Source organism: Gymnogyps californianus, chromosome 4 (assembly GCF_018139145.2).
Source record: "Gymnogyps californianus isolate 813 chromosome 4, ASM1813914v2, whole genome shotgun sequence".
Lineage (NCBI taxonomy): Eukaryota > Metazoa > Chordata > Aves > Accipitriformes > Cathartidae > Gymnogyps > Gymnogyps californianus.
Window position 1 is genome coordinate 304090 of NC_059474.1, and position 26841 is coordinate 330930.

At 62.1% G+C, this 26841-nt stretch overlaps 2 protein-coding genes and 2 non-coding genes across 9 annotated transcripts in view; all 4 read left to right on the forward strand.

Moving 5' to 3' along the window:
* DCTN1 (dynactin subunit 1) overlaps positions 1 to 21319 on the forward strand; it is a 60081-nt gene extending 38762 nt beyond the window's left edge. For 3 of the 5 annotated variants that reach the window (XM_050895782.1, XM_050895781.1, XM_050895784.1), the window contains 23 exons: positions 2354 to 2558; positions 3730 to 3808; positions 5201 to 5360; positions 6404 to 6508; positions 6854 to 7045; positions 7820 to 7936; positions 8930 to 9082; positions 9667 to 9827; positions 10862 to 11030; positions 11582 to 11650; positions 12184 to 12246; positions 12338 to 12487; positions 12979 to 13140; positions 13495 to 13626; positions 13898 to 14026; positions 14414 to 14556; positions 15180 to 15346; positions 16933 to 16947; positions 17597 to 17730; positions 19045 to 19234; positions 20071 to 20147; positions 20506 to 20595; positions 20822 to 21319. In XM_050895782.1, the coding sequence (XP_050751739.1) occupies positions 2354 to 2558; positions 3730 to 3808; positions 5201 to 5360; positions 6404 to 6508; positions 6854 to 7045; positions 7820 to 7936; positions 8930 to 9082; positions 9667 to 9827; positions 10862 to 11030; positions 11582 to 11650; positions 12184 to 12246; positions 12338 to 12487; positions 12979 to 13140; positions 13495 to 13626; positions 13898 to 14026; positions 14414 to 14556; positions 15180 to 15346; positions 16933 to 16947; positions 17597 to 17730; positions 19045 to 19234; positions 20071 to 20147; positions 20506 to 20595; positions 20822 to 20959 (3000 nt within the window). In that variant the 3' untranslated portion in view covers positions 20960 to 21319. The remainder of the gene's footprint in view (positions 1 to 2353; positions 2559 to 3729; positions 3809 to 5200; positions 5361 to 6403; positions 6509 to 6853; positions 7046 to 7819; positions 7937 to 8929; positions 9083 to 9666; positions 9828 to 10861; positions 11031 to 11581; positions 11651 to 12183; positions 12247 to 12337; positions 12488 to 12978; positions 13141 to 13494; positions 13627 to 13897; positions 14027 to 14413; positions 14557 to 15179; positions 15347 to 16932; positions 16948 to 17596; positions 17731 to 19044; positions 19235 to 20070; positions 20148 to 20505; positions 20596 to 20821) is intronic. The other 2 variants (XM_050895779.1, XM_050895783.1) reach the window with 1 other exon arrangement.
* Positions 21320 to 21875: 556 nt separating this feature from the next.
* Positions 21876 to 26236, forward strand: NOP56 (NOP56 ribonucleoprotein). 2 transcript variants are annotated; one of them, XM_050895785.1, is made up of 12 exons: positions 21876 to 21885; positions 22100 to 22189; positions 22440 to 22554; positions 22687 to 22848; positions 23030 to 23228; positions 23445 to 23632; positions 23767 to 23918; positions 24111 to 24211; positions 24574 to 24722; positions 24911 to 25032; positions 25216 to 25356; positions 25599 to 26236. In XM_050895785.1, exons 1-12 carry the CDS (start codon positions 21883 to 21885, stop codon positions 25830 to 25832), a joined length of 1656 nt encoding a protein of 551 aa, XP_050751742.1. In that variant the 5' UTR covers positions 21876 to 21882; the 3' UTR covers positions 25833 to 26236. The 2 variants fall into 2 exon arrangements, with proteins under 2 accessions (XP_050751742.1, XP_050751743.1); XM_050895786.1 differs by having other exon boundaries at positions 25216 to 25350.
* LOC127016332 (small nucleolar RNA SNORD56) lies at positions 24771 to 24841 on the forward strand. Its single transcript, XR_007766481.1, has one exon. It is a non-coding gene; the product is annotated as a small nucleolar RNA SNORD56 (small nucleolar RNA).
* LOC127016331 (small nucleolar RNA SNORD57) lies at positions 25068 to 25136 on the forward strand. The gene has a single exon (XR_007766480.1). It is a non-coding gene; the product is annotated as a small nucleolar RNA SNORD57 (small nucleolar RNA).
* Positions 26237 to 26841: the final 605 nt, after the last annotated feature.

Here is a 26841-nt window from a genome sequence, read left to right on the forward strand (position 1 = left end):
TGCAAATCCCAGATACAGTCAGAGTGTGCGGCATGCTTAGTGCAGCATGCGAGCGTGGGTCTGGTCCGTCGTGGCAGTAGCACGTGCAGCTTGCCCTGGGGCTGAAGTCACAGCTTCGTTCTCTAACCGCGCTAGGTGCCAGAGCAGGCTGAGCCTTTGGGTGGACCTTCCACAGTCCTGCCAAGGTACCAGAGATATTGCGCGCCCCAGGGTTTGCTTTGCTTTCTGCTGCCTGCCTGCCCCATCTGTCGGGCAGCCTGGCCTTTGAGGCCGGAGCGTCTGATCTGTCCATGAGTCGATTCCTCTGTTGGTGCAAGTTTCAGTCCTGTGCAGGGTAAGATAGGTTGATGTTAGAGGTGGTTTCCTTTAATAGATGGAGACGAAGAGTGCGATAGTTGAGGAGCAAGTTGCACATCTCAGCTTGCAGGATGGGTGTCCGAGTGTGGCAGCAGCCGCGATTCTCCGGTTTAATCTGCTGTTGCAGGTCTGCCAGCGCTGTGGGAGGGGCACCACTCAAATTCCAAACCTGCTGATAAACTGCCAGTCCCACCTTCAAAAGCTTAAGTAAAGCCCCTGGGGATCTTGCAACTGACTTCAAAAATCAGTGGACTCCAGCAGCTTTAAGAGCATTGCTGTGTATTGAGGTTTCCGATCCAGCTGGAAGAGCCAGCCCCGTAGGAAGAGGCTCACTGGTGATGCTGCGGGATCTGTTTCTCTCTCCCGATGCTGACAGTGCAGCCTAAGCTCTCCCGCTGTCCCAACGCCTGGATGTCTTGAGTGATTTTTTTAAAACTCCCACGCCTGCGCGGTGGGAGGTTTTTCTTCGCCCTGCGCTTGTCTTTGGCTCTCCAGTGTTTGTGAAGCAGCAGCTTGTCCTTCCTCTTGCTTGCTTCTGCGTCATGTTAAAGCAAAATTCTCAGGAAGTGAGCAGTATGTTCCTGTACAGTACTCATGGCTTAAAGCAGTTACATCCCAACGTGCATTACTATAAGCTTTTGTTTTGTTGTACTGAGTTGATAATCAGCATTGAGTCTATTTGGGAATTGGGCTGAAGCAAGCTGGAACATCTCAGGAGCTGTTCTTAAACAGTGACGAGATGATCCAGTCCTCTGGAGCCTCGTCTGAGCTGAGCAGTGACGGGTATCTGGGAAGGCTGAGGGATGTGAGGGGCCTTGTCGATGTGTATAAATACCTGACGGGGGAAGTAAAGAAGACGGGGCCAGGCTCTTCTCTGTGGTGCCCAGAGAGAAAGGGACACAAACTGAAATACAGGAAATTCAGTTTAAACATAAGAAAAAACCTTTTCCCTGTGAAGGTGATCAAACACTGGAGCAGGTTGCTCAGAGATGTTTGGGGTCTCCATCCCTGGGGATGTGTGAGACATGACCGGACCAGACAGGACAGGGTCCTGGGCAGCCGGCTCAGCCGCCCCTGCTCGAGCAGGGGTCGGAATAGACGATCTGCAGGGGTCCCGGCCCACCTCAGCCCCTGGAGTGCTGGGCGTGCGGGTCCTCCCCGCTCCCGTGACGGCGGCGTCCATGGGTGCTCCCTTCCCTCTACGCCGTGTCTTTCCTGGCCTGCTCTGGAGTGGGTTCCCCTCTCCGGTGGCTCCTGGGGGGGGTGTGTCCTGATCCTGACTGTCTAATGTAGACTTTAATTTGTTAAAACTCATCTCCCTTTAGCTAAACTAATACATTTTGAGCTCCTGCCCCGCAGGGCTGGCTGGTATGAGTCACTGCCAGCGAAAGCCACAGGACTTTGGAGCTAATGAATCTTAGTGTCGCTCGTTATCGAGAACATTTCTCCTGTGGCCGCTCTGCTCTTGCTGAGCCCTGCCTTGGGGTGTCATTTGAAATGTCTGCTGCAGGTTGGTGACTTCCCTCTTTCCCTTCTCCCTGCTCTTCGCACTGCTGCTCCCAGGCAGACAGCAGGACTCCAGCCGTGCTGGCAAAGGAGCTTTTGCTTCTCTTTGCCCTGGTTTTCCGGGGTGGATTCTTGGTTTGTTTCCCCAGTGATTTACTTGCTGGTCTGCTCCAGTACAAGCCTACGTATTTTCTGTCTTCACATCTGTCTCTCCTCACCTGCAGATTGTTTTTCTGCTGGGCTCTTTTGTGGATGGGAGAAGGTGGGAAGCAGGGGAGAGGCCTCGGGAGAGGGGAGATGGGCACCCTGGAGCACTGGCAGGAGGCCTTCCCCTCTCAGCCCCGATAAGCTGTTGTTAATTGGACTTGATCCTCGCTTGCGAGAGCCATGAGAGACATAATTGTCCGAGGGTCAGTAATTGTGAGAGGGGTCTCTCCATCGTTGGCCTCGGGCTTCCAGGGTCTTCTCACCTCTATGTGCTTGACCACAGGAAGCCAAAGATGCCTTGGAAGCCAAGGAGCGCTACATGGAGGAGATGGCAGACACCGCCGATGCGATTGAGATGGCAACCCTGGACAAGGAGATGGCAGAAGAGCGAGCAGAGTCCCTGCAGCAGGAGGTGGACTCCCTGAAAGAGAAGGTGGAATATCTCACGATGGACCTGGAGATCCTGAAGCACGAGATTGAAGAGAAAGGTGGGAAGGGGTCAGCTTTTGGGTGGTCTCAGCCTGGGTCCCCCTGCACAGGGGAGCTCCTCGCTGGGGAGCAGAATGCTTGACCGCTTCGGAGCGGTGGTGCCTCCTCGCTGCTGGTTGTGGTGGGGCTGAGGCTTTGCCTCTGCGATTTCCCCCGGCAGCCTCTGGGGCTTTCTGCTGCATCCCCAGCCCTGCGCGGCAGGCGCAGGTACAACCATCGCACGTGGGCAGGGCAGCAGCAGGCAGCAGCTCAGCTTCGTCTTCGCTTGGGTCCCGGCCTCGCCGAGAAGGCAGAGATGGAGCTGCTGCGCTTTTGAGTCTGGGGACAAGTGTTCCTGTCCTGGGCTTAGAGGAGCTCAGGCTTAGTTTTAATGCTTGTCATTTTTCCTGGGGATGGTGGATCCCACCCCAAAAGGTGTTTTTGACTGGGACAGACTATGTGGGAGGTAACACAACTCCTTTTGTTGCTTACTGATCCAACCTCCCACCTTTGCACTGAGCACAGCTTCAAAACCAGTGCATTACCCTTGTTTGGATTCCCCTGGGGCCTTTTAGCTCTTGGTATTCAAGGTGAGCTTTAAAAATTGCACACAGCAGGAAACGAGCCAGCCATTAAACACTTGTAGTATTGGCATTCACCTGAAAACAAAATCAAACCCGTACAAGCAGCAGCTGATCAGGCAGGCTGAGGGATGTGACAGAAAGGTAGACATGTCGAGGGACTGGGAAGAATGCAGGGAGGACGGGAGTAGTCTGCAGGGAGACGTGGAAATTACCGAGATGAGCAACGTCTTTGATTTGAGTTTGGTTTCATGGAATTGTGAGGGCTGGGAGGGTTGAGAGCTGAGAGCACTCACAGTATCCAGCGACGCGTCGCCCTGCCATAGCCCAGCGGCTGCTCGGGTACAGTCTGCAGGTTGGTACACTGGTTCTTCATCTGCACTAACTGGCTTTGGTGGCATCGGGGAATCGCTCAGCCTACGAGTGCCAGTGTTATGCACCAGGCTTCAGTTTTGCTCAGCTGCAGGAGAGGGACTGATGCATTTCCCCGTGGTGTGACATAGCTGTCCTCTTACTGGTGTTTGTAATGTCACTTAGTGTTAAGAGAACTGGGTCTGTTTAGCAGCTGCTGTTTCTGCACAAGCGGAATAATGCTTCCTTTCTGCTGCAGGCTCGGATGGAGCAGCATCCAGTTACCAAGTCAAACAGTTGGAAGAGCAAAACGCGAGACTCAAGGAAGCTCTTGTAAGGTAGGAGACCACTTGTGCTCCCCAAAGGCTGGGATGCTGCCGATGAAGTTCCATCCTACGGCATCTCGTGCTCTCTTAGTCTAATAGCTCTTTGTGTCAGAGCTCTGATCCAAATACTTCTCCCGAGCAGCCGGTGTAACATCTGCTAGCTGGTCTTGGGTTGTTTCTGAGCTCTGGTGCTCCTTTGAGCATGCAACAGAGAAGGGAGAATCTCTTGTCACTGGAGACCAATGTAGATTGGGAGAAAATGAGCCACTTCGGAAAGTTTCTGTGTTTCATTTCTCTGTGTATGCAGTGCTCTGCTTCTTCAGCACAGCTGCAGGTTTATTCACGCAGCCTGTACAGGACAGTTCTCCAGACACCTCCTGCGCCCGTCCTGCTTCGGGTTTCTTCAGCTTGCTCAGCACTGGGACCTGGTTGTTGCCTTTCCCTGAGCAAGCCCATCTGCCAGGGCTCGGGGCTTTGGGGCTTTTCTTTCTGGAAGCCACACGTGCTTTAGCCTCGAGGTTCGGGTGGCAGCCCTCTGGTAACCACACCGCTGCTCGCTGTCCCACCTCGCTCCTCCCGTGTGGCTGCGGTTCAGGGTGCGCAGGGTGCTGTGTTGCCTTTGGTGCAGAGAACAGCCGGTGCTGAAAGACAATTATTCCTGTAGGCCAGGGACAGGTAGAGGAGGTGGAAGCATCCCCTCCTGATAGGAAACACAAGGAACTGCCTTGCACGGACTTCCAAACCAGTGCGTGTTTGGGGTGGGAGGTATAAAGAAGGCCCAAGTGAGAGGAGCTCCCAGCGCTTGCACTCCCTGGGCAGAGCCACTTCGGGGCTGTTAGCAGGGCTGTTCACACAGGGGCTTCAATATACACATAAGCAAAGCTCTGTTCTCAGCGCGTGACAAAACGCCTTTCCGTGTCTGTACTTTGTCTTCTATCTGCTGCTGACCTTCTCTTTTACACTGTGGAAGGCTATGAATGTGACTTATTTTTCTTTGCTCAACTGGGTTCTTCCTCTCTGTGCTTTGGCCTGTCCCATTTACAGCTATTCTTTCCTGCCTGTCTCTGTTGTCTGTATTTTTCTACATTCTCCTCTTCTGTTCTCTCCATCCCCTGTTGCTCTCGTCCTTTCAAAGGAAGGTGCCGTCTCAGGCACCGGTTCACCCCCATCCCTCGCTGTTGATGAGCTGTTCTCTGGGGACGCTCCTCGTGTCCCCACCAGGGAGGGGCTGCCAGAGGCTCCAAAGGAGCTCTGCTCGCGCTGCCGATGGGCAGCCAGTGTGGGCAGGGGGTCTTGGCTCTGCTGGTGCCCAGCAAGAGCGATGTCTGGGAAGGGAACGGCTTCTCTTGCTCTGGTACCTGGGTCTCTGCTGGGCTTGTGATGGATCTGGTTGCTCTGTCAAAGGATGCGGGACTTGTCTGCGTCGGAGAAGCAGGAACACGTGAAGCTTCAAAAGCAAATGGAGAAGAAAAACACGGAGCTGGAGTCCCTGCGTCAGCAGAGGGAGAAGCTTCAGGAGGAGGTGAAGCAGGCGGAGAAAACGGTTGATGAGCTAAAGGAGCAGGTGAGTCCATGGGGGGAAGGATGGGCAGCAGGGGGGGGGAAGTCTGGGGCTGTTTGGAGCATCGAGCAACTGCTGTCAGGCGAGCTCGGGCCACCGCCTGGCACAGAGCGCTTTCTGTCCGTTGCTCTTGGAGAGCCACGCTCGGCGATACCTCTGCAGGGACTAACGCTTCTGGGTCCCTGTGCAAGAGCAAAGCCTGTTCCAGCAGTGGAACTGTGCTGGACTCTGCTTGGCCATAGGGTGGCTCCTGAACACAGGACATGGATGATACGTCGTGCTTTCCAGGGCTGATCTGTGTTTGCTGCTCGTTCAGTGCTGATCCGTCACGTCTTCCTGCCTGGGTGATCTTCATGAGGCTTGGTCCTGGCCAGGCTGAGACGCCGGGGCAGGGGTGGGGCAGCCCTTAGGAAGCCCCTGGGAAGGTTCTTCGTTCGCTGCAGAGCAGCCTGTGCAATCCCTCCGAACCACTGTTCTGGAGGGAAGCTGGCCTCACGCTCTCTGAGCATTAGCCTGAGTTGCGGGGAAGGTGGGCTGTTAGCAGAGGTGATGCCTCTTAATGCAAAGAGACTGAAATGGCCATTCCTCCGTTAATGCTGTAAGTGTATAACCACTCGCCTTGGTCCTCGGCGGGGACAGAGGGCTTGGAAAGCGCTGTCACAAGTCTGCGAAGACTCAGCCTGAAGGTCAGCATCATTTACACTGACCTGAAACTGTTCAACCTTGTGCCCTGATGCTGCAGCTAAAAAGCCAGTAACATCTCCAAGAGCCAAAGCCAAGCCTCTCTCTTCGCGTGCCCGCCCTTCTGGGGCTGCTGGCTGTTCTGGTTTGAGTTGTTTGCTCTCCTGAGGGATGCTGTTCTCTTCTGTCAGGAGGGAGCTTAGGCACTGTCTGGCAAACCCTCACCCCAGGATGGGGAGACGGATTTGTCAGCCATGTCCCACAGCTTGGCAGAGTGATCCCACGGTGGTATAAAAGGATTTTTGAGCTGCTTGCTGCAGTGTGTCGAGCTCCAGGTTGGAGTGTGATGTGGTGTGTGCCTGCAGGTGGATGCTGCTTTGGGTGCTGAAGAGATGGTGGAGACTCTGACGGAGAGGAACTTAGACCTGGAGGAGAAGGTCCGGGAGCTGCGCGAGACTGTTGGGGACCTGGTAAGACGGACTCCTCTGGAGTAAGGGCTGGTATGGGAGGGCTCGTGCTGCTTCCTTCGTGCCTGGTGTGTGGCTCGGCAGATGCGAGGGCTGGTCCAGCCGACTGCCTGGCGGTGAGGCTGCCCGAGGCACTGGGAACTGCCTGGCAGCGATGCCAGAGGGAACTGGGAAACCTCTCTGCAGGCATTGCGCTCGGTGCCGCTTCTGAGCGGTGCACCCTTCTGCTCTGCAGAATGCGCCCCTTACACCCCGGGGTGCCCCTCTGCCCTGCTCCGAAAATGCCCAGCTGCCCTCGCTTGCTAGGCTGTGGCGTAACCGCGTCCCGTGCCGCCTCCTCCTTGCCAGGAAGCCATGAACGAGATGAATGACGAGCTGCAGGAAAACGCCCGGGAGACAGAGCTGGAGTTACGGGAGCAGCTGGATATGGCGACGGCGCGGGTCCGCGAGGCAGAGAAGCGTGTGGAGGCTGCGCAGGAGACCGTGGCCGACTACCAGCAGACCATCAAAAAATACAGAGAGCTGACCGCACACCTTCAGGTGCGGCCCTTCGGTGCTCCCCGCGCGGCAGCCGGGGCAGTTCCCGCTGGAGCCGCGCTCCTCTGGGAGCCCACCTCGGTGACGAGGAGACCGAGCATTATGTAGGCAAGAGCATTCCCGGAGAAGGTGGTCCCTGGGGGCAGGGACGGCACGCTGCCTCCTGCTCTCGTGGGAGACGGGCACGGCAGAACACAGATGGCTGATGCCCGAGAGCGGGTTCCTAATGGAGCTTTCCTGGGGACCTCTGGCAGTGCCAGACTGCACGTGCTTCTCGTGACCTCTGACAGCCCTGCCTGTCCTTCTGCCTGCGTCCAGATGGGGCTCGCTGGCAGAGCCCCTGCTGAAGTCAGCACTGTAAATACTTTGGAACACACGGCTGCTTCAGCCTTTTCCTGCGCTGTGCTGCTGGTGCTCCAGGCTTGGGAACCGAGTCCTGGACAAGACAGAATAGCGTGGGGTCGTTCCAGCACTGGGCTTGGTTCTCCTGGGCTTTGCTGGCAGTGAAAGGAGATGAGTAATGAGTCTGTGTGGATTCCTCGGCTTTAATACAGCGTGCTGTCAGCCGAGCGTTTGGAAAGCACTTGCATTCCTCTTCCTTACTTTCGTCCATCATCGTGCACGTTGCACAATGAGCCCCCGGTGCTCCCCCCTGCCCTCCCCGAGGAAGGGGGCATTGGGAGGTTAGGTGGGGGCGCACTGCAGAGGGCGTGGGATTACAGATCTCCTCTGTGCTGGTTTTCTGTATGTCTCATCGCAGCTTCTTTCCGTGCTCAGGACGTGAACCGAGAACTCATGAGTCAGCAAGAAGCGTCTGCCGAGAAACAGCAGCAGCCTCCTCCCGAGATGTTTGACTTCAAGATTAAATTTGCAGAGACGAAAGCCCATGCTAAGGTAGGGCCAGCAAGAGAGCTGCGCACCAGGCGTGTGAACTGAATGGGGCACGCGCGTGCCCGTGTGCGAGGCTCCTGGAGCAGCGGCACCGAGGCACGGCACCCGGCGCGTGGGTGCCAGGCTCGGGGCGGGTATTCCCCGCGCCGTGGGGCTGACCCCGGGGCACAGCGCTCGGAGTTGGCCTGCGGTGCTCGTGCCGGCCGTCGAAACAGGCTGAGGCGACTGTCAGGAGCTGGGAGGAAGACGGGGCACGGAATGGAAGGGAGGAAGCTACCGGCGTGTGACACACAGACTGTCACTAGCGTGCATGCGGACATGTGCGGGGAAGGCTTAATCAAGTAGAGCGGTTTAATCAAGAGGAAAACCAACTCTGCCTCTGCTTCTGTGTGGTTTGTGTGCCGGGGGGTTGGCGTGGGCTGTGCAAGAGATTCCCCTGCTCTGCTCCTGGCCGTGCTGCAACCAAAAGGCCCTGAGATACTTTCATTGCCGGTGCTGCCCGTCAGTGGAACCGGGCTCTTGCTGCCTGGCGGGGAAGCTGGGGAGGCAGGCGTGACGTGAAGCAGTGCAGGACCACCCGCTGTTGGTGCTGGGCGACAGCGGTGCACCATTCTCCTAAGAGAAACAGGAAACTTCAAGTATCGCTGTGCAAAAAGGAATGTTTCCTTGTGAAAGAGCGTGCTCAGAGCTGACAACGTAAGCATTGTTTGTATCGCACTGTGAACGCTGGCTGGAAAGAAAGAATGCTTGTGAGCCCAGATACATGGTGTACTCTGTACCCGGGGTTAGACCAGAGCTCCAGACCAGTCCCTCGGCACCTCCACAGAGCACTGGTTGGTCATAACGAGAAATGTTCCCTGTGACAGCCGGGGAGCGAGGTGTTAGCCGTGTCCCAGGAGGAAAGAGGTTCCGACTTCTTAAAATACTGAACGGGCTGGGATGCACTGGGCTGGGGAGGGGACCGAGCGGGCTGCCTTGACCGTGTGTCTCCTGCAGGCCATCGAGATGGAGCTGCGCCAGATGGAGGTGCAGCAGGCCAACCGGCACGTCTCCCTCCTCACCTCCTTCATGCCCGACAGCTTCCTGCGCCACGGAGGGGACCATGACTGCATCCTGGTGCTGCTGCTCATCCCTCGGCTCATCTGCAAGGTGGGATGGGTGCCTCGGCTCCCGCCTGCCCGGGGGAGTTAGGCCTTGTCAAGAGCTTGTGTTAACTCTTCCTTTGAAGCTTTGAGCTGGGGCTATCTCCTCAGCTGGGCTGATGGGGCTTGGAGCGTCGTCTTCAAACCCACTGTGCCGTTTGGGCTAACCAGGAGTCGGTGGCTGTGCCGCGGCTCTGTGGGAAATACATCTCTCTTTCTGTCCCAGTTGAATTTGGGATTTTGAAGGTTTACTGGTTTGAGAACTTTCAAAATTGTCTGGGAGGAGGAGGAAGCAGGAGCCCCTGCCCGTAGGTGGTGGTGGGTCAGCGGTTGGAGCACTGGGCTGTGGCACTGGTGGGTCAAGCCTGCCAGTTCGGGCAGGACAGGCCCGTGAGCCTCGGTGTCTTGCAGCACTGACCGGGGCGTTGGCGCTCTCCTGTCCCTCTTATTCCCCTTCTGTTCTGCAGAAATCTTCCCCAGGAAAGCTTGCTTTTTGGGGGTGTGTGGGGGCGTTTGGCTGGTCCCTGGCTAAGCGGGACAGATCAGAGCAAGCACGGGAAGTCTCTGAAGGTTTGCCCTCTTCCCCCGCAGGCTGAGCTGATCAGCAAACAGGCTCAGGAGAAGTTTGATCTGAACGAAAACTGCGCAGAGCGCACCGGCCTCAGGGGCGCTGCGGGAGAGCAGCTGAGCTTCGCTGCCGGGCTGGTCTATTCCCTGAGCCTCCTGCAAGCCACGCTGCACAAATACGAACAGTGAGTACCCAGCCCTTCTCCTCACCCTTGATCCCTACCGTCTGGAAGCACGGAGGAGCTCTGCAGCCTCGCAGCAGGGCCTGGTCCCCACTGGAGTTAAAGGTATTTTGGCAGCTAGGCTGGAAGGAAGCTGAGGGATCCCGTTTATTGCCTTGTGACGGGGGTATTCACCTCTCTTGTAACTCCTTCCTTGTTTTCCTCCCAAGAATTGACACATGAAGGGATCCAATTCTCTAGCACATGTTGCTCTTTCTTCAGCTGTGACCATGTGTTGAGGTCAGAAGTAGCCTTGCTGCACTGATTTTCCCGTCTGTCCTGCCAGGAGATGCATCACCATCTCTTGTTGAGCTTGATTGCTTCTGGGGTTGACTCTGGGCTTCAGTCCCCAAGAGCAGGCTCTCCCCTGCAGCCCAGCGCCCTCTTCCACGAGTGCCCGGGGCTTAGTCCTGTGCGAAAGGTTTCACGGGGTGTCAGCCTGAATGCTTGATCAGTGCGAGCCCGTCGCTGGGCAGTGCCCTGACTGCACCGCGGAGCCAGGGCTTTCCTCAGAGACTGGGAAGTGCCGTCAGGCACCAAAACGGCTGTGGCCGGCGAGGATACTCGCCTTGAGGCTGGCTCGGCTTTGCTCCCAGGAAAGTGGCTTGGGTTGAAACAGGGCACTGAGAGATCCCTTTGCTCCTGCACCAGCACGGCTGATGAACTCGTTCGATCGCCTGGTGTGTTGCTGGTGCTAGGTGGCAAGTCTTCTCCTGCCTCCAGCACTGAGTTCTGGCCTAGAGAACGGAGCGTTTTTCTGTTCTGAGGCTCCCTTTCCTGTAGCCCCCAGGCAGCCTATCTCGTGCCCTGGTTTTCTACAGATGTGTTGGCCTTTGGTAACCGCTCTCTAGCTACGGTGCTCCTGGGGGTCCAGCTGGTGGTCCTGGGGGGGTTCCAGTGGTCTGAGATTGGCACCCAGCAGCAAAGCCCTGTATTGACGCTGTCTGGAGCGTGTCCCTGTCCCAGCCACGCCGACTGTGCCTGCGTTCCCTTACCAGGGCCCTGAACAAATGCAGCGTGGAGGTGTATAAGAAGGTGGGCATGCTGTACCCCGAGATGAGCGTCCACGAGCGCTCGCTGGACTTCCTGATCGAGCTGCTGCACAAGGACCAGCTGGACGAGACGGTCAACGTGGAGCCGCTGACCAAAGCCATCAAGTACTACCAGGTGGGTCTGCGGAGCTGAGCGCGACGGGCTCTTGGCCAGGCTCGGGGCGTTCCTGACCTGCAGGGTGGGGAACTGGTGCAACCTCGCCGGTGCGTGCCACGGCTGGGAATCGTGCCCTTGGATACATCGTTCACGCGGCACGTTGACGAGCTGTGAATAAGCTCGTTGGTAGCACTTCCCTTTGGATGTTTTTCACCTCCGGAGCACGCAGGACTTGAGCCGGTGACTGTGTCGCTTGGGGGCTGTGCTCTCTGTCCCTGGGAGGACGCAGGCAGAAAGGATGCGGTTCTCCTGTCCTTGGCTTCTGTACCTCTGTGCTGCAGGCCAGGGTTCCTGACCCTTTGAATTAAGGGCCACCAGCTTTTTTGGAGGGCAGTGTGTTCACAGGGGCTCTGGCGGGGGTCACTGCAAGAGTTTTCGCTTCCAGTTGAAAATGAGGCCAAGCCCTCAGTGTTTGTTTCTTTTATGTATTTCCTCATTTAGTTTGTCTGCTTGCATGTGTGGAAACATTTGAGGGGTGCTGATCTCTGCTGATCTCTCTCTCCACCTAGCATCTGTACAGCATCCACCTGGCTGACCAGGCTGAAGACTGCACGATGCAGCTGGCCGACCACATCAAGGTGAAGTGCGGAAAAATTAACCTGGCTCTTCCCTTGTTGCGTGCTTTCTGCCTTTGCCCTTTCTGCTCCCCCCTGAGATCGCTTTGTGAGTCCAAGTGCCTCTTCTCCCCCTCTCCCCACTGCAGTCACTTTTCCCCAGCTCCCGCTGCCAGTGGTGGCACAGCGGTGACGTGGGCTCCCAGGTCAGGGAAGGGGGAAGAAGACGTGGGGCCGTTTGCCCCACAGATGCCTGGGTAGAAAGAGAAGAGCAGCGAGGAGAGTGCGAGAACCTGGTGTCTAAGAGGGAGTGTTGTACTGCCCTGAGCTTCTAAGGGAAGTACCGGTGTCCTGTGCCCCACGGAGTAAAACAAACGTTGACTGAATGCCTCAGCCTGTTTTCCTGCTCCTGTAAATCCTGGAGTCGTGGCAGGGTGGCGTATCGAGGGTCCGTCCTGACATGCCCGAGAGCAAAGCCCCGGTTTGCCCTAGTGCAGCCGCCTTGCCTGGTCTCTGCTTTGTCCCGAGCTGACGGTACCTGTGTTTGTGCTCTGCAGTTCACCCAGAGTGCCTTGGACTGCATGGGGGTGGAGGTGTGCCGGCTGCGATCCTTCCTCCAGGTAGGACACGCTCGGGCTGGCTCCGCGGGGTTGTGCTGGGTGCCGACGATCCCTCTGTCAGTTTTTCCGAGGTCCTTTCTCTGCACCCTAGGCTGGGCAGGAGGCGTCCGACCTTGCCATCCTCCTCAAGGACTTGGAGACCTCGTGCAGCGACATTCGCCAGTTCTGCAAGAAGATCAGGCGCCGCATGCCTGGGACGGACGCTCCGGGTATCCCTGCGGCACTGGGCTTCGGGCAGCAGGTGAGCTGGCCGGCAGAGCAGGGCACCCGAGCGCTGCCCCGCACGGGGCCATCTTAGCCACATACTGGGAGCTGTGGGCTGTACCGGGTTAGCATCAAACTCTGATAGATGACTGCTGTCTTTGCTGGCTCCAGGGAGGGAGCGTGCTGGTGTGCAGTGCCCTGCTTAAGCTGAGCAGCAGCCCACCACTCGGGCAGAGGAAAACAGTGTGAGCCGGGATGGGATGTAGTGTCTCTGGGCTTCGTGTTTCTAGTCGGGATGGAGACATGGACTTCTTAACCTAACCTTCTCCAGCCTTGAGTTGCTTTCTATCTTTCCTGGTGTTTCCCATCTTCCTAGTGATGCTTCATAAGCAAGTTAAAATCTCAATAGCTGTCAGACTAGGGTGAGGCAAGTGTTGTGCAGCCAGGAGCTTCCCCGGTGCCCGGGAAGCGAGCTGGAAAGCAGCCCGTTTGCCTTTCCCAACCATCCTGTTTCTGCCCAACTTCCAGGTGTCGGACACGCTGCTGGACTGCCGCAAGCACCTGACGTGGGTGGTGGCCGTGCTGCAGGAGGTGGCTGCTGCTGGGGCGCAGATGATTGCTCCTCTGGCGGAGAACGAGGGGCTGCTGGCGGTGAAGCTGGAGGATCTGGCCTTCAAAGCGAGCGAGCAGGTGGGAAACCCCCTTCTCGACTGCCCCTCGTTCCCTGCTGCAGCGGGGTAAAGCCGGGACCCGTCTCATCCCGGCGCTACAGACCTGCCTGTGAGCAGCTCCGGGTGGGAGAGCCTTGTGGAGGCTGGGAACGAACTCCTGGGAATACAGCCAGGGAATGCCAAAACGCAGAGGGCTTTGTGGTCCCCTGCTCTGTGCTGTCCTTCCCCGCAGCTGGCTTTGCTCCGCAGCTGCACCGAAGGGACTGCGGCCTCTCGAGGCCTCTGGCACGTTGTGGGGAGTGGGGAGGGGGCTGTAACGGTGGCTGTGAGCCCGGCCCAGGGGCACCTGCCGCTTTCTTCCCGTCCTTTGCAGATCTACGGCACCCAGGGCATCAACCCCTACGAGTGTCTGCGTCAGTCTTGCAGCATCCTCATCGCGACCATGAACAAGATGGCCACGGCTATGCAGGAGGGAGAATACGACGCGGATAGGCCACAGACCAAGGTGGGCTTTGGCTGCGGCAGGGGCCTCAGGCAGAGCCGGAGCATCTGAGCGGCTCTGTAATCTCCCACAGTCCTGCTGCTGCTTCCCCTGGCAGGAGGCTGTCTTCTGGGTGCGACGGGCGGGCGGAGAGCTGGGGAGGTGCAGCAGTTGCCTGCAGGATTCAGGGAGGCCGGGAGCGGTTCCCCCTCGTGCCGCGTGGCCCCATCTGCAATTACTGGAATTCTTTGTAAAATACCGATTTTGTATCTTGTTCCTCTGGTCCCCGTTGCAGCCCACCCCACCTGCGGACCTACGGGCAGCGGCTCTTCGGGCAGAGATCACCGATGCTGAGGGGCTGGGGCTTAAGCTGGAGGACAGGGAGACAGTCATCAAAGAACTGAAAAAGTCGCTCAAGATCAAGGTAAGCTGTTCTTCAGCCGATCTACGCCTTCCTGGCTGCTCAGCGAAGAGCTGTTTGCTGCTGTCGTGGTCACGTTCGTGCTCCGGCTGACTTGTTGCCTGTGGAGCTGACGGTCCCGAGTCCCAGCCGGATCTCCTCCTGGAAATACTCTTCCAGTTGTCAGGGAGGGGGGCTGTCTGCCTGGTGCGTCCCGGCCTTTCCCCCACGACGTTCTGGGACGGCGAGTGTCGGTGATGGGTGCGTGTGCCTGGGTACCAAGCAGAGGTGCAGTGTGGGTAGGAGGTGTGATTTCTGGGCAGGCTCCCACCAGGCGCTGCAAGGAGCTTTTCTTAGTGCCCACCATCCCCAGGGCCCTGGAGCTCTCTGATTTCTTTCCTGCCGCTCCAGGGCGAGGAGCTCAGCGAAGCAAACGTGCGGCTCAGCCTCCTGGAGAAGAAGCTGGACAGCGCGTCCAAGGATGCAGATGACCGTGTGGAAAAGATACAGACGAAGCTGGATGAGACCCAGACGCTGCTCAAAAAGAAAGAGAAGTAAGTGTGAGACGGGGCTGCTGTTGGGGAGGGTCTCCTGATGAGGACTGGACAGCCGGCGGTCCCTCGGGCTGGCTGGGAGGGTTTGTAGGTTAGTGGAGGGGGGGGTTAGTGGAGGGGGGTGTTAGTGGAGGATCCGCAGGGGAACCAGCACATTTTACTGGCGCACAGCAGAGCACAAGCTGGCAGAGGGTCCTGGGAAAGGTCCTGTTCAAATGCTCTTGTGGAAGGCGCCGTTGTCCTGGCGTGTCCTTACTACACTACCATTGCTGTGCTCCAGGCGCCTCTTGCCACAAGAGGTCTGTTGGCGGAGCGAGCCTGCGGACAAGCAGGGAGGTGCGGCCTGCAGGGTGGAGGGAGGACTGTCTTGCGGCGTAAACGCTGGGCAAAACAGCTGAGGAGATGTTGGGTTTAATACGGACAAATACTTTCTTGGTGTGCTATGCTGCAATCTGCAGTGGAGGCTGGTGGGGCTCCAGCTCCTGGGTCAGCAGGTTTGCGCTTGGAGCACGGCAGCAGCAGGATGCGTGACAAAGCCGGGGCTCTCGGGTCCTGGGCTGCTTGCCTCTCCCCTTCGGAGGAGCGTCTCCGGCTACACCCGTGACTCTGTGTGCTCTTCCCAGGGAGTTTGAGGAGACCATGGATGCTCTTCAGGCAGATATCGACCAGCTGGAATCGGAGAAGGTGGAGCTGAAGCAGCGCTTGAACAACCAGTCAAAGCGAACCATCGAGGGCCTGCGCGGTGCCCCTGCCTCTGGAGTTGCCTCCATCGTGTCTGGCATTGCCGGAGGTGTGTAACCAGCGTCCCCAGAGCACTCGAACGCTTCTGTGGCTGGTGTGGGGTGTTTGCAGGCTGGAAGGGGAGCCTGGGACGTCCTCCCGACACAGAGTCCGGGAGCTGTGCAGCGGGATGCCCTGCAGGGTCTGCGTGACGCCTGCCTGGCAGGCAGTGCGGGAGCTCGGACTGCCGGCAGGAGTGAGCGGCGCTCGGGAACGGTGCTCCGACAGCCCGCTGCTCTGCCTGCCCGGCCCTCCCGCAGAGAGCCAGAGCCCCTGGCGCGGCTGGCAGGGGAGAGGACGGGAGGCGTTCAGGCTGTAATGACGACTGGGGAGCGCGGAGAGCCCGCAGCTCCCCAGCGGTGTCCGGCAGCTCCGTGCCTGGGCGGGCAGGGCAGTGGTAGCACCTCTGTGGAGCCAGCCTGGGGTGTCCCTGCAGCTGGCTGGGGCTGGGGGGGCCCTTGGTGGCCGGGCACCCTGCTCTGGCTGCCGTGGGCAGGCGAGTGCCCGTACCGCCCAGCCCGTGGGCCCGTCGTCCCGTGGGCTGTGCCTCTCCAGGGCACGGACGGGCTGTTTGGGCTGTGCTGCTCTGACCTGGCTGGCTCGGAGAATGAGAGCCGATTTCTCTGTGCCTCCTGGGCTCTCCTGAAGCCCAGCAGCAAGGGGTAGGTGATGGTGTGGGACTGGAGGAAATGTCCTACAAAAAAATGCCTGGTGGCAGCAGCGGGTCTTTGGCCTCTTTGTCAGGAGCTGTGGCTGTAGGACAGTGTGTGGCCTCCCGAACTGAGAGCTCAGGTGTCCTTTCAGGACTGTGACCAGGGTGGCTGTGGAGCAGCCTGGCCCTCTGGCCCCAGCGTGGCCGTGATCTGGTGGATCCAAGTTCCTGATCCTTTTGACCTGATCTGGGTTGGGTAACACCTGAATGCAGCCCGGCTCCTGGATGCAACAGCTCCTGGCCCTCGTGGAGCCGCAGCCTCTCCCGGAGTCACTGTGGCCACGAGCTCTGGCTCTCGGGGACGCTGACGGTGTGTTCTCAGTCCCGAACAGCGTATGCAGCGCTGTGAGCACTGTGCCAGCACCAGCCTGTTCACGAGCGCTGCGTTTCAGAGGGGGAAGCTGGGGGCACAGGGAGCGCAGCCTGAGGGGACCCCAGCTCTCAGGGGTGTAGTGCACAGTGGGTGCAGTGGGGTGGTCTGCGGGAGCTGCTCCTCCGCCCCTGCACGGGGAGGCTCGGACGGAGCACCTTGGAGCAGGTCGGCACGGATCACCGTGCCTTCAGACCCACGGCAAGGGGCGGCTGTTGCGGGCCGGCTCTGGAGGAGCCGCACCGTGGGCACACGCGTGTCCTGCTCGGGTTGCTCACAGCCACGCACACAGTCGGGGCTCACCGGCTCCCGCAGCAGCAGCACGTGGAGTCCCACTGCCCTGGTGGGGCTGCTGGGATGGTCGCTGCTCCCAGAGTTCAGGGCACAGGGGTTGGCACAAGACACAGCCATGGGTGACCAGAGCTCCTCTGGCTGTGGCTCCTCTCCGACTTGATCCTCGGCTTTAACTCTGCTTCTTCTTGTCTTTCCTCTGGCTCCTCTCCTTGTACTGCAGAGGAACAGCAGAGAGGTACGGTACTGCACCCCAGCATGCCAGTGCTCCCCGCCTCCTCTGGCCCCCAGAAGTGCATGCCGGGGGGGACTAGCGTCCCAAGGCACCCAAGCACGGCCCTGGGACAAGGCTTGGTTTGGGAGCAGGGGAAAGGACGCAGGTCCTGCTCAAGGGCAGCGCTCGGCTCAGATGCCGAGCAGCCTGTGGCCCAGGGGAGCTCGCGGCTGGTGCGCTCCTGGACAGCACCGGGAGTCCAGGAAGGGAGTGATCGGCATGAAACCACTACGGGTGCAGAGCGGTGTGACTCCCGCAGCAGAGAGACGGGTCCCCAGCGCGCCCAGAGCCCGGCACAGCCCCGTGTCTTTGGGAAGTGGGTACCGGGGGTGCCTGGTGCCGGGCTGCTGAGGAGACGTGGGGGGGGTGAGGTGCTGTCCCGGCCCCCTGGCATCTTGGCCTTCTCCGCGGGAGCAGGACGGGAGGTGCCGCATGTTCGTGATGGCTCCGTCGGTGCCTGGGCGCACACAGGCAGACGCTGCTTTCCCCCCCACGCTGCAGACACTTGTCCCTTTGCTGAGCCTGTCTGCATGCCCAGCGCCGCTGGAGCGGTCCTGCCCCGCGCTCGCGTGGGACGGTTGCTGATGCTGCTGCCGTTCGTGCCTGTCCGCAGGGGTCGGTGCCGGCCAGGTGACGGGAGGTGGCTCAGGACCCGTCCAGGTGAAGGACTCGCCTCTTCTTCTCCAGCAAATTGATGCCCTGCAGCTTTCCATCAAGCACCTCAAGAACGAGAACAACCGGCTCAAGGTGAGGTGCGGAGAGGTGCCTCGCCCTGCGGAGCGTTCCCGGGCACCCGCAGCGCTGACTGGGTCCCGGCAGGTCCCGGTGCGCTGGACCCCGGGGCTCGGGCGTGCCGTATGCCGTGACGTCGAGCAGGAGAAGAGGGAGGGCAAGGCGCGGGGTGGCTGGGGGGAGCGTGGTGCCACGGCGCAGGGCAGGGCGATTGCCCTGGGGCCGGGCAGAGCAGCCTGAAGCTCCGGCTGCTGCCAGCACTGCAGGCAGTGACGTGCTCCCTCCAACGCCGCAGAGCAGCTCTGCCCTCTGCGCTGCGGGTTTCCTCAGGAAAAGAAATGGGGATGGCGAGAGGCGTGTTGGGCTCTGCTTTACAGAGAGGGGCTCTGCGAAGAGCCCTGTTCCTCCGGCGGCAGGCTCTGGGCTGGGGGCTTGCGCTGGGTTGGTGCCTGCCTTTGGCTGATGGTCTTGGACAACGTTGTGTCCCAAGAGGCCAGGAAGGGCCAGGGAGGGCGGTCCGCGTGGGATGCGGTCCGCGTGGGATGAGCTGGAGGAAGGGCGCTCAGTCCACCACATCTGGTGGTGGTCAGGAGCACGGCTCTGCTGCGGGGCTCGCAGCGAGGTCTCCGCTAGTGACGAGCTTTGGCTCCTTTGGGGCAGGGGCTTTGCCTCTGGAGGAAGGGGCTGAGCCCTGGGCTTGGTCCGAGCGCAGGGTCAGCGGCTGGGAGCCGGAGCGGCCGGCAGAGCTGGGGGTGCTGGTGGTGTCACTGCCCAGCCCTGGTCCCCCCCCCTCAGAGCGGGGACTCCAGATGCCGGCTGATGCAGACTGATTGAGGCATTTATTGATTAACGAACGCACTATGAGGAAATTGGCAAAGCAGCAAATAATCTAATTAACTGAATAACATTCCACTAATATTAATTCACAGACATATAATTATGCAGATTATTATGCACAACTGTGAAGCTGTTAATGATAGCTCTTAAATCTAATGAGTCACATACGTGGCCACTGTTGACTTACGGTTCTGTAAGTACTGAGGTGCTGACCTGTGTCCCCCTCCCCAAGTCTTACGCGTGCTCAGCTGGTTGTCCAGGGGCTTCCCTCCGGTGTCCTGGTGCCTTTGGGACATCACTGCTCTCCGTGGGCATCCGTGCTCCCACCCTTGGAAGATCCACCCTCTGGTTGTTTTGGCTACAGTTTTATGCCCTTTTTTTGTTGTTGTTGTTTGGGCTCTCCTCTTTGCTGCCTGTACAGCGCGTTTTCTCTGCTCGGTTCCTCCCAAATAAACACGCTGCCCCTAATGACCTTGTCCCCCTCGGTCCCAGGGAGCCCAGATGAAGATGGAGCTGGCCAGCCTGATGCCTCTGCAGGTGCCCAAGATCTCCCTCCCCAAGAACAGGCAGGGAGAAGGTCTGGCCACACACACGCTGTATCGCAAGACCAGCCAGCTCTTGGAAACCCTCTATCAGATGAGCGCTAACGCCAAGGTTGTGAACATGAAGCAGACCAAGTCGGGTAGGTCCTACACAAACGTTCCTTGGCTGAAGCACCTCTGGGGAGCAGGGGGGTCACCGGCAGTTGTGAGTCGGAGGGAGCTTGGCCCACGGTCTGTGAGCAACCTCCGCGTCTTCCCTCTGCCCCGGCGAGGGACCGGCACCTCCTTCCCATCCAGCCGGCATCCAGAGCAGGGTTTGCTCCACGGCAGAGCTCCGGCCTAACGGTTTAGACCTGCCTTGCCGGGGATCTGCTCTGGTGGCAGTAATCCCGGGTTGCTCACGCTGACCGGGCTTCCCTGCGCAGCAGGGAATGGCCTTGTGCCCCCAAGAGGCAGCCGTCCCCCAGGCTGCGGGCATTCGTGTGTCTGGGGACAGCGTGGCACCGGTTCAGCGCGCAGGGGCTGAAGCTGCTCCTTGGAGTCAGCGTGGCTCAGCCTCTTCCCGGCAGCGCTGCTGGCTGAGCCGGGAGCCTCTCACCCCCCTCGAAACCTCCCCCGGTAACAAAGAACCTGAGCTGGCCGAGCTGGCGCTCTGCACGCGCCGTGTGCCCTGCAGCCCGTGGCTGGATGGATGTCAAGCCCCGGGGAGGACGTCACCGTCCTTCTGTAAACCTCCCGCTCCTCTGCGTCGTCGTTCGGGTGGCTGTGGCCTTGCTCGTGCTGCGGCGCTGGTCTGCGCCCAGCCGCAGGGCTCGCCGTCCATCAGGGCTGCCGAGCGGCCCGTGCTCCACGTCGGAGGCGTTTGGGGCAGAGCGTGCCGGACGAGCGCCGGTGCTGCCGTTACACCCGCGCGGCCCTGTCCGTGCTTTGACAGCCCCGCGGGGTGCCTGCATCTCTCGCCTCCCATCTTTTGCAGCGAGGAGCTCGTCGGCGCGGCTGCTGGAGCAGACGGCCCGCCTGTGGTCCCTCAAAAACAGCATCGACACCCTGAGGGTAAGGCAAGCTCCTTCCGCGCCGCGCCGGCTGCAGGCAGCTTTCTGGCTGCTGCCGGGGCGAGGTGCCGGCATGGGAGGGTGGGTGTTCTGGCAGCACCCCAGGCCCAGCCCTCCTGTCCCCCCAGGCCGAGGGGGAAATGAGGGGGCAATGAGGGGGGCACATCTCAATGCCAGTGCTGCCGGCACCTCTGTGTGCCCTGCGGCACCTCCAGCTGCGGCAGGGCGAGGTGCTGCCCCCTTCTCCTTCCAAAACAAAGTCGGGTTTGACCCCTCTGCCTTGTCCCTGGGACTGCGGGGTGGGCGAGGGGCTCTCTGGAGGTGACCTTGTTGTGCTCTTCCCCCCCCCCCCACCCCAGGATGACACGATGAGGGAGATGGTTCAGCAGCAGCTGGGTGCCAGCGTCCCCACCAACTTCGGCGTCTTCCCCTCCTCCTCCTTCCTGAAGGTGAGACCCCTGTTCCTGGGCCGATGGCCGAAGGACGGGGCGGGTCAGGAACCTCCGCCCTCCATCCCCTTTGCTCCGCTGTGGTGGTGGGGGGTCCTGTGGGGCCCCAGGACACGTGGCAGCCACCCCGTGGGGTCCCTGTGGGGACGTCCCTGGCTGCCAGCAGGCTGGGGAGAGGGGACAGCCGCCTGCTCCCCCCTCCCCGACGGCTGCTCCGCTCTTGCAGGCCAAGCAGGAGAAGGAGGAGGGCATGGCGTACTACGGCAAAGTGACCTTCCCCTGCCAGCCCGGGCACAGCCAGGCGCACCGGCTGCTCCTCACCCCCGAGCTCCTCCTCAAGCTGCAGAGCCACTTCGTCTCCTAAGCCCGGAGCCCCCCCCCGCCCCCCCGCACAGACTGAGGTTCATTGCACACCCCCTCCCCCCCGCTGAGCGTTCCCTGCCAGAGCCCGGTGTGAGCCCGGTGCTAACCCGCAGCCCGGGCCTCGGCAGCGCCCCCCCCCGCCCTCCTCCCGGGGGGCCCCGGCTGCTTTTCCTCCCTGTCCCCCCTCGTGGGGCGGGAGCCGGAGCCGCTTTCCCCCGGGCCGAAATGCCGGGGGCTTCCCCCGGACCCCCCCCCCTTCCCCGCCCCGCCGCTGCCAGCGCTGTCAGACACTACAGCCGCCCGTTAACCCGCCGTCGGCCCCCCGGGACCCCCCCGCGGCCTGGGCTGCACCGGGGGTGGGGTGGGGGGGGCCGGAGCCCCCCACTCCAGCCCTGCGCCTGTGGGGCTGCTGCGGGCCGGGGGCTGGGCCCGGGGCTGCGGCCCCCCCCCTCCCCCGGCCTCGGCACTCGCGCTCTCGAATAAAGCTGCCCTGAACCTGCCCGCGGCCCCGCGCCTTCCTGCACCGGCACCGGGGGGGGGACGGGGACCGGGGACCGGGGGGGGGGGAGGGGGACGGGGGGGGGAGGGGCCGGGTCCCGCCACGTGCGGCGGCGGCGCGAAACGCGCATGGAACCGCGCGGCGTGGGGTGGAGTGGGGTTCGGAGCGCGGGAAAGGGGGGGGGAGGGGGGGGAAGAGGCGCGCAGGCGGTCCCCATTGGCCGGGAGGGCAGGAAGGGGCGGGAGGCTGCGGCACTTCCTGGGCCTGATTGGTAGAGGGGGCAAAGGGAGGCGGGATCGCCCTGTCCTCTATCTGATTGGCTGGGGGCGGCTCCGTCGAGGACAGCCTGCGGCTGATTGGCCGCGGACGGGTGGGGCGGGCTTCCGGCGGGGAGCTGCCAGTTCCGGGCGGTGGATGGCGGCAGGATGGTGAGTGTCCGCCGGGCCGGGCCGGGCCGCATCCGCCCGCATCGGGCCGGGCCGGGGCCCGCGGGGGCCGGGGATGGGCGTGCGCGGGCTCGGGGCGCCGCGGAGCCCGGGATGGCGGCTCCTGTGCCGCGCCGGGGCGGGGCGGGGGAACGCGGGCGGGGCGGGAGCGGGGCCTGCGGCCGCCCCGAGCCGCCGGTGACCGGTGCCGGTGCAGGTGCTGCTCCACGTGCTGTTCGAGCATGCCGCCGGGTACGCGCTCTTCGCCGTGCGGGAGGTGGAGGAGATCAGCCTGCTGCTGCCGCAGGTACGGGCCGCGGCCGGGTAACCGGGGAAGGGGCGGCGGAGAGGGGCGATCCGGTCCCGTGGGGCGGGGAGCGGGTCTGTCCTGCCCGGGGTGGGTGGGGGGGAGCTGCTCCGGTGCCGGGAGGGGCTCGTACCCTGGCGCTGCTGACCTCCCCGCCGTCCGGGGGGCCGTTCCCCGGGGGCGGCCCCGCTTCCCCGTGTCCCGGTGATCGCCCCGTCCCACCGGGGCCTGACCGGCGGCCCCCCCGCAGGTGGAGGAGAGCGTCCTCACCATCGGCAAGTTCCACAACGTGGTGAAGCTCGTGGCCTTCGCCCCCTTCAAGTCGGCCCAGAGCGCTCTGGAGAACATCAACGCCATCTCCGAGGGTGAGCGGGGAGCAGGGGGGGGATTGAGGGTGAGCGGGGAGCAGGGGGGGATTGGGGGCACCGGGGTCATCCCCCCCCCCGGGGAACCGTGCAGCCCCGCTGACACCCCGCCGCCCCCCCCACTTCTCGCAGGGATCCTCCACGAGGACCTGCGGCTCCTGCTGGAGACCTCCATGCCCGCCAAGAAAAAGAAGGCGCTGCTGGGAGTCGCTGACACCAAGTTGGGGGCCGCCATCCTGGAGGAGCTGGGCTACCAGTGCCAGACTGGGGGGGTCGTGGCCGAGATCCTGCGGGGTGAGTCCGGCTGCGGAGGGGACAGGGGGGATGCTCCCACCGGGGTCCCTGGTCCTGCCGGGATTGGGCTGGGGGGGCTTCAGGAGCTGGGGGAGGACCTGCTGCCACGGAGGGCAGCGTTAGGGGCCCTCCCCGGCGCTGTCCCGGAGCCGCGGGTGGTGACGGCTCGGTCCCCGCGCAGGGATCCGCCTGCACTTCCACGCGCTGGTGAAGGGCCTCACCGCCCAGTCGGCCTCCAAGGCCCAGCTGGGCCTCGGCCACAGCTACTCCCGCGCCAAGGTGAAGTTCAATGTGAACCGCGTGGACAACATGATCATCCAGTCCATCAGCCTCCTGGACCAGCTGGACAAGGACATCAACACCTTCTCCATGCGCGTGCGGTGAGTGGGGTCCCCTGGGGAGGGAGGGCGGTGCGGGCCCGTCTCCCCACGCTTACCGCAGGCAGCTGCCCCTCCAGCTGCCTGTACAGAACGGGGAGGAAGAGCAACACCTCGAAGGCGCCCCGGCCAGGGCGATGGTGCCCCGGCTGGAGCGTGCCTGGGGGGGACAGGTGGGGGACGAGGGGTCGGGCTGCGGCGCTGACGCTGTCCCCGCAGGGAGTGGTACGGGTACCACTTCCCCGAGCTGATCAAGATCGTCTCCGAGAATTACACCTACTGCCGGCTGGCCAAGTTCATCGGGAACCGCAGGGAGCTGAGCGAGGAGAGCCTGGAGGCGCTGGAGGAGATCGTCATGGACAGCGCCAAGGCGCAGGCCATCCTGGAAGCCTCCCGCTCCTCCATGGGTGAGTGGGGACAGGCGGTGGCGGCTCCACCGGAGCGCCGTGCTTCCCTTCCCGGGGCAGGGAGTGAGCCGCGGCAGGAGGGGTCCTGTCTGCCCCGGGTGGTGCTGCTCAGCCCCCGATGCTCGTCTCGCCAGGGATGGACATCTCTCCCCTCGATCTCATCAACATTGAGAGCTTCTCCAGCCGCGTCATCTCGCTTTCCGAGTACCGCAAGGGCCTGCAGGAATATCTCCGCTCCAAGATGAGCCAGGTGGCTCCCAGCCTCTCGGCTCTCATCGGGGAGGTGGTGAGTGCGAGCGTCTGCGTGCCCCGCGCTGCCCCAGGCCGCGGAGGTGATGACTGAGTGAATCTGTCAATCCCCTGAGCTGTCCTGCTGACACCTCTCACTGCTGATCCCCGGCCTGGGGGGCTGCGCGTGGCCTGGGGCTGGGCTCCCAGGGGCGGGGGCAGCTGTAACCCCCGTCCTCTTCCTTCCCAGGTGGGCGCCCGCCTCATCTCCCACGCCGGCAGCCTGACAAACCTGGCCAAGTACCCGGCCTCGACGGTGCAGATCCTGGGGGCCGAGAAAGCCCTCTTCAGGTACCGCTGCGGGGTGGTTGCGGTGATGGCAGGCCCCTGGGCCGCTGGCTGCGACGCGCCGGGTCCCGGTGGCCTCGGCCGCGTGTGATCAACCAGCCCCAGTCTCTGAGCGACCACCGTGGCTTTGTGTCTCGCCCGGCGGGGCTTTGCGGGTGCCCAACAGCGGGGCCGTGCCCCGGGCACCCCCGGAGGTTAGCGGGGCTGTGGGGGGGAAGGCGTCTGTCCTGTGGGTTGTGCCGTGCCGTGCCGCACCGCAGGGCTGCTGGTGGAGGAGCGGCAGCCGGTGGTGGCTCCGGTCCGGGGTTGCCTTCGGCCCCGGGTGCTCCCGCGCTGCCCCTGACGGCTCCGCCGGGCGGTTCCAGGGCTCTGAAGACGCGAGGGAACACTCCCAAGTACGGGCTCATTTTCCACTCCACCTTCATCGGGCGAGCGGCCGCTAAGAACAAGGGGCGCATCTCCCGCTACCTGGCCAACAAGTGCACCATCGCCTCCCGCATCGACTGCTTCTCAGGTGCCCGCGGGGCCGGGGCGGGCAGGGGGCCGGGGTCCCGGGTGGCCTCTGCGATGATGGGAATATTTTTCGTCAACAGCATTTCACTGCGTGAATGGTGACTCCTGTGGTCTGAGCAGAGCAGGGGGAGGCGGGCGGCGGGGCGGGCGGGGCGGGGGGGTGCTGAGCCCCTTTTTCCGTCCCCGCAGAAGTCCCCACCAGCGTCTTCGGGGACAAGCTGCGGGAGCAGGTGGAGGAGCGCTTGGCCTTCTACGAGACGGGGGAGCCGCCCCGCAAGAACCTGGAGGTGATGAAGGAGGCTGTGGTGGAGGTGAGGCTGCGTGGAGACGGGCAGGGCCCCGCTGTCGGACGTGATGTCAAACTGCCGTCCTGACCCGCTGTGGAGGCAAAAGACTGATTTAATGAGGCTGATCCGACTAGTGGCGCTGGGCGGGGACGGGTCCTGGGCTGGGAACCTCTTCCGCGCTGACGAGCTCCCTCTCTGCTCCATCAGGCAAGCGAGGTGGTGGCTGAGGTCAAGAGGAAGCAGGAGAAGAAGGAGAAAAAGAAGAAAAAGAGGGAGAAGCGGCGGCTGGAGGCCCTGGCTGCGGCTGCAGAGGAGGTGGAGAACTCGGTGCTGGAGACGGAGGTGAAGGTAGGGGGCTGCGGGGTGGGAGCCCTCCACAGAGGGGGCTCTGGCGAGCCCGGCCGTGTCCTGCTGCGTGCTGGGCTGGTGGAACAACGGCTCCCGGTTATTCCTCGCCCGGCCATCCCACTGCCGAGCGGGGTTTGTGGGACGGTGCCTTGGGCCCCAGCCACCCAGGGGTGAGGGAGGCAGGACGTGGGGCAGCCGCCTGGCTCCGGCACGGCTCCTGCTGAGCCTGGGCTTCCCCTCAGGAGAACGACGTCGAGCCCAAGAAGAAAAAGAAGAAGAAGAAGCAGCAGCAGGAGCTGGAGGCTGAATCGGAGCAGGAGCCGGAGGCTGCATCGGAGCCAGAGGAGAACGGGCTGGAGGAAGAAGCCTTGCCCAAGAAGAAAAGGAAACTAATGGTAGAGCCTGACCAGGAGGAGCAGAAGAAGAAGAAGAAGAAGAAGAAGAAGGCGGCGGCGGCCAGGGACTCGGAGGACTAGGGGAGCAGGGTGAAGCTGGAGCCGGGCCGTGCTCCAGCAGTATGGACTCACGGACTGGCAGGAGGTCAGCTTGGCGTGGCCCTTTGCCTGGCCACCAGCGTTTCGCGACAGCTGCGTGCCGGGCAGTGCAACGCGGCGGGGCGGCCGCATTAAAAGTGTTTTGGCACCTCGTGGTCTGGGCCAGTCCCTTTGACCAGGCCAAGGCGCCCGTGGCTCCTGGGGCAGCGCTCGAGCCTCGCTGTGCCTTACGCAGCGTTGCCTCCTCAAGCCCCCCCCGTGGCCCCTTCCCGTGGGGCAGCTCGGGCCACGCGTGGCCTCTGTCACGGGGCCGTGCCCACAGCCTGCGTGGTGCAGGGGCGGCAGGAAACCACTTGGTGTGACTGAACCTCAATAAAGGGCTGAGGTGGCTGTCAATCCTCTTTTGTTGTGTTTTGCTGTAGCTGGCGCGGCTGAAAGAGCACGGGCAGGGGCTGCGGGTGCCCCCGGCGTGGCTTTGCCGCCCCTCGCCCGGGCAGGAGGTGACCACGCTGTCCCCGCTCCTGGCACAGGAGCTGCACCTTCACGCTGCCGCGGCCGTCCTTCCCCGGCTCGGCTGGGTGAGGAGGGACGAGATGGGGCTGCGCGTGTTTGGAGCACTCCTGGCAGACCCCCCGCATGCTGCAGAGGCCACTTTTATTAGAGGGAAGCAATAAATTACCGGGTGGGCACGGCGGGAGCGGGGAGGATGAGGCGAGGAGCCCTAGACATCCAGGGCAGCTATCACGGCTTGGGTGAAATCCAGGGACGTGGCGTAGCCCCCCATGTCCGCCGTGCGCACCTGCAAGGAGAGGGGAGGGTTAGCGAGGAGGGAGGGGGGGGTCCCTGCAGCGCGGCGGGGACCCCCGGCCCCATGCTGGGTGCTGTCGCTGCAGGACCGGGCCCCCTCCCTCGCCGAGGCCCTTTGCAGCCCCTGCTGGGAGGGTCCCCAAGGTGTCCCTGTGCCTCAGGGAGGTGGAGGAGGGGGAACAGC

What these genes read in the sequence shown, in the direction of transcription:
- NOP56 (XM_050895785.1), top strand. An exon ending in ACCTTCTCCATGCGCGTGCG is followed by an intron (nt 23,229 to 23,444) that starts GTGAGTGGGGTC and finishes CTGTCCCCGCAG; the next exon opens with GGAGTGGTACGGGTACCACT. An exon ending in CGGCTCTCATCGGGGAGGTG is followed by an intron (nt 23,919 to 24,110) that starts GTGAGTGCGAGC and finishes CTTCCTTCCCAG; the next exon opens with GTGGGCGCCCGCCTCATCTC.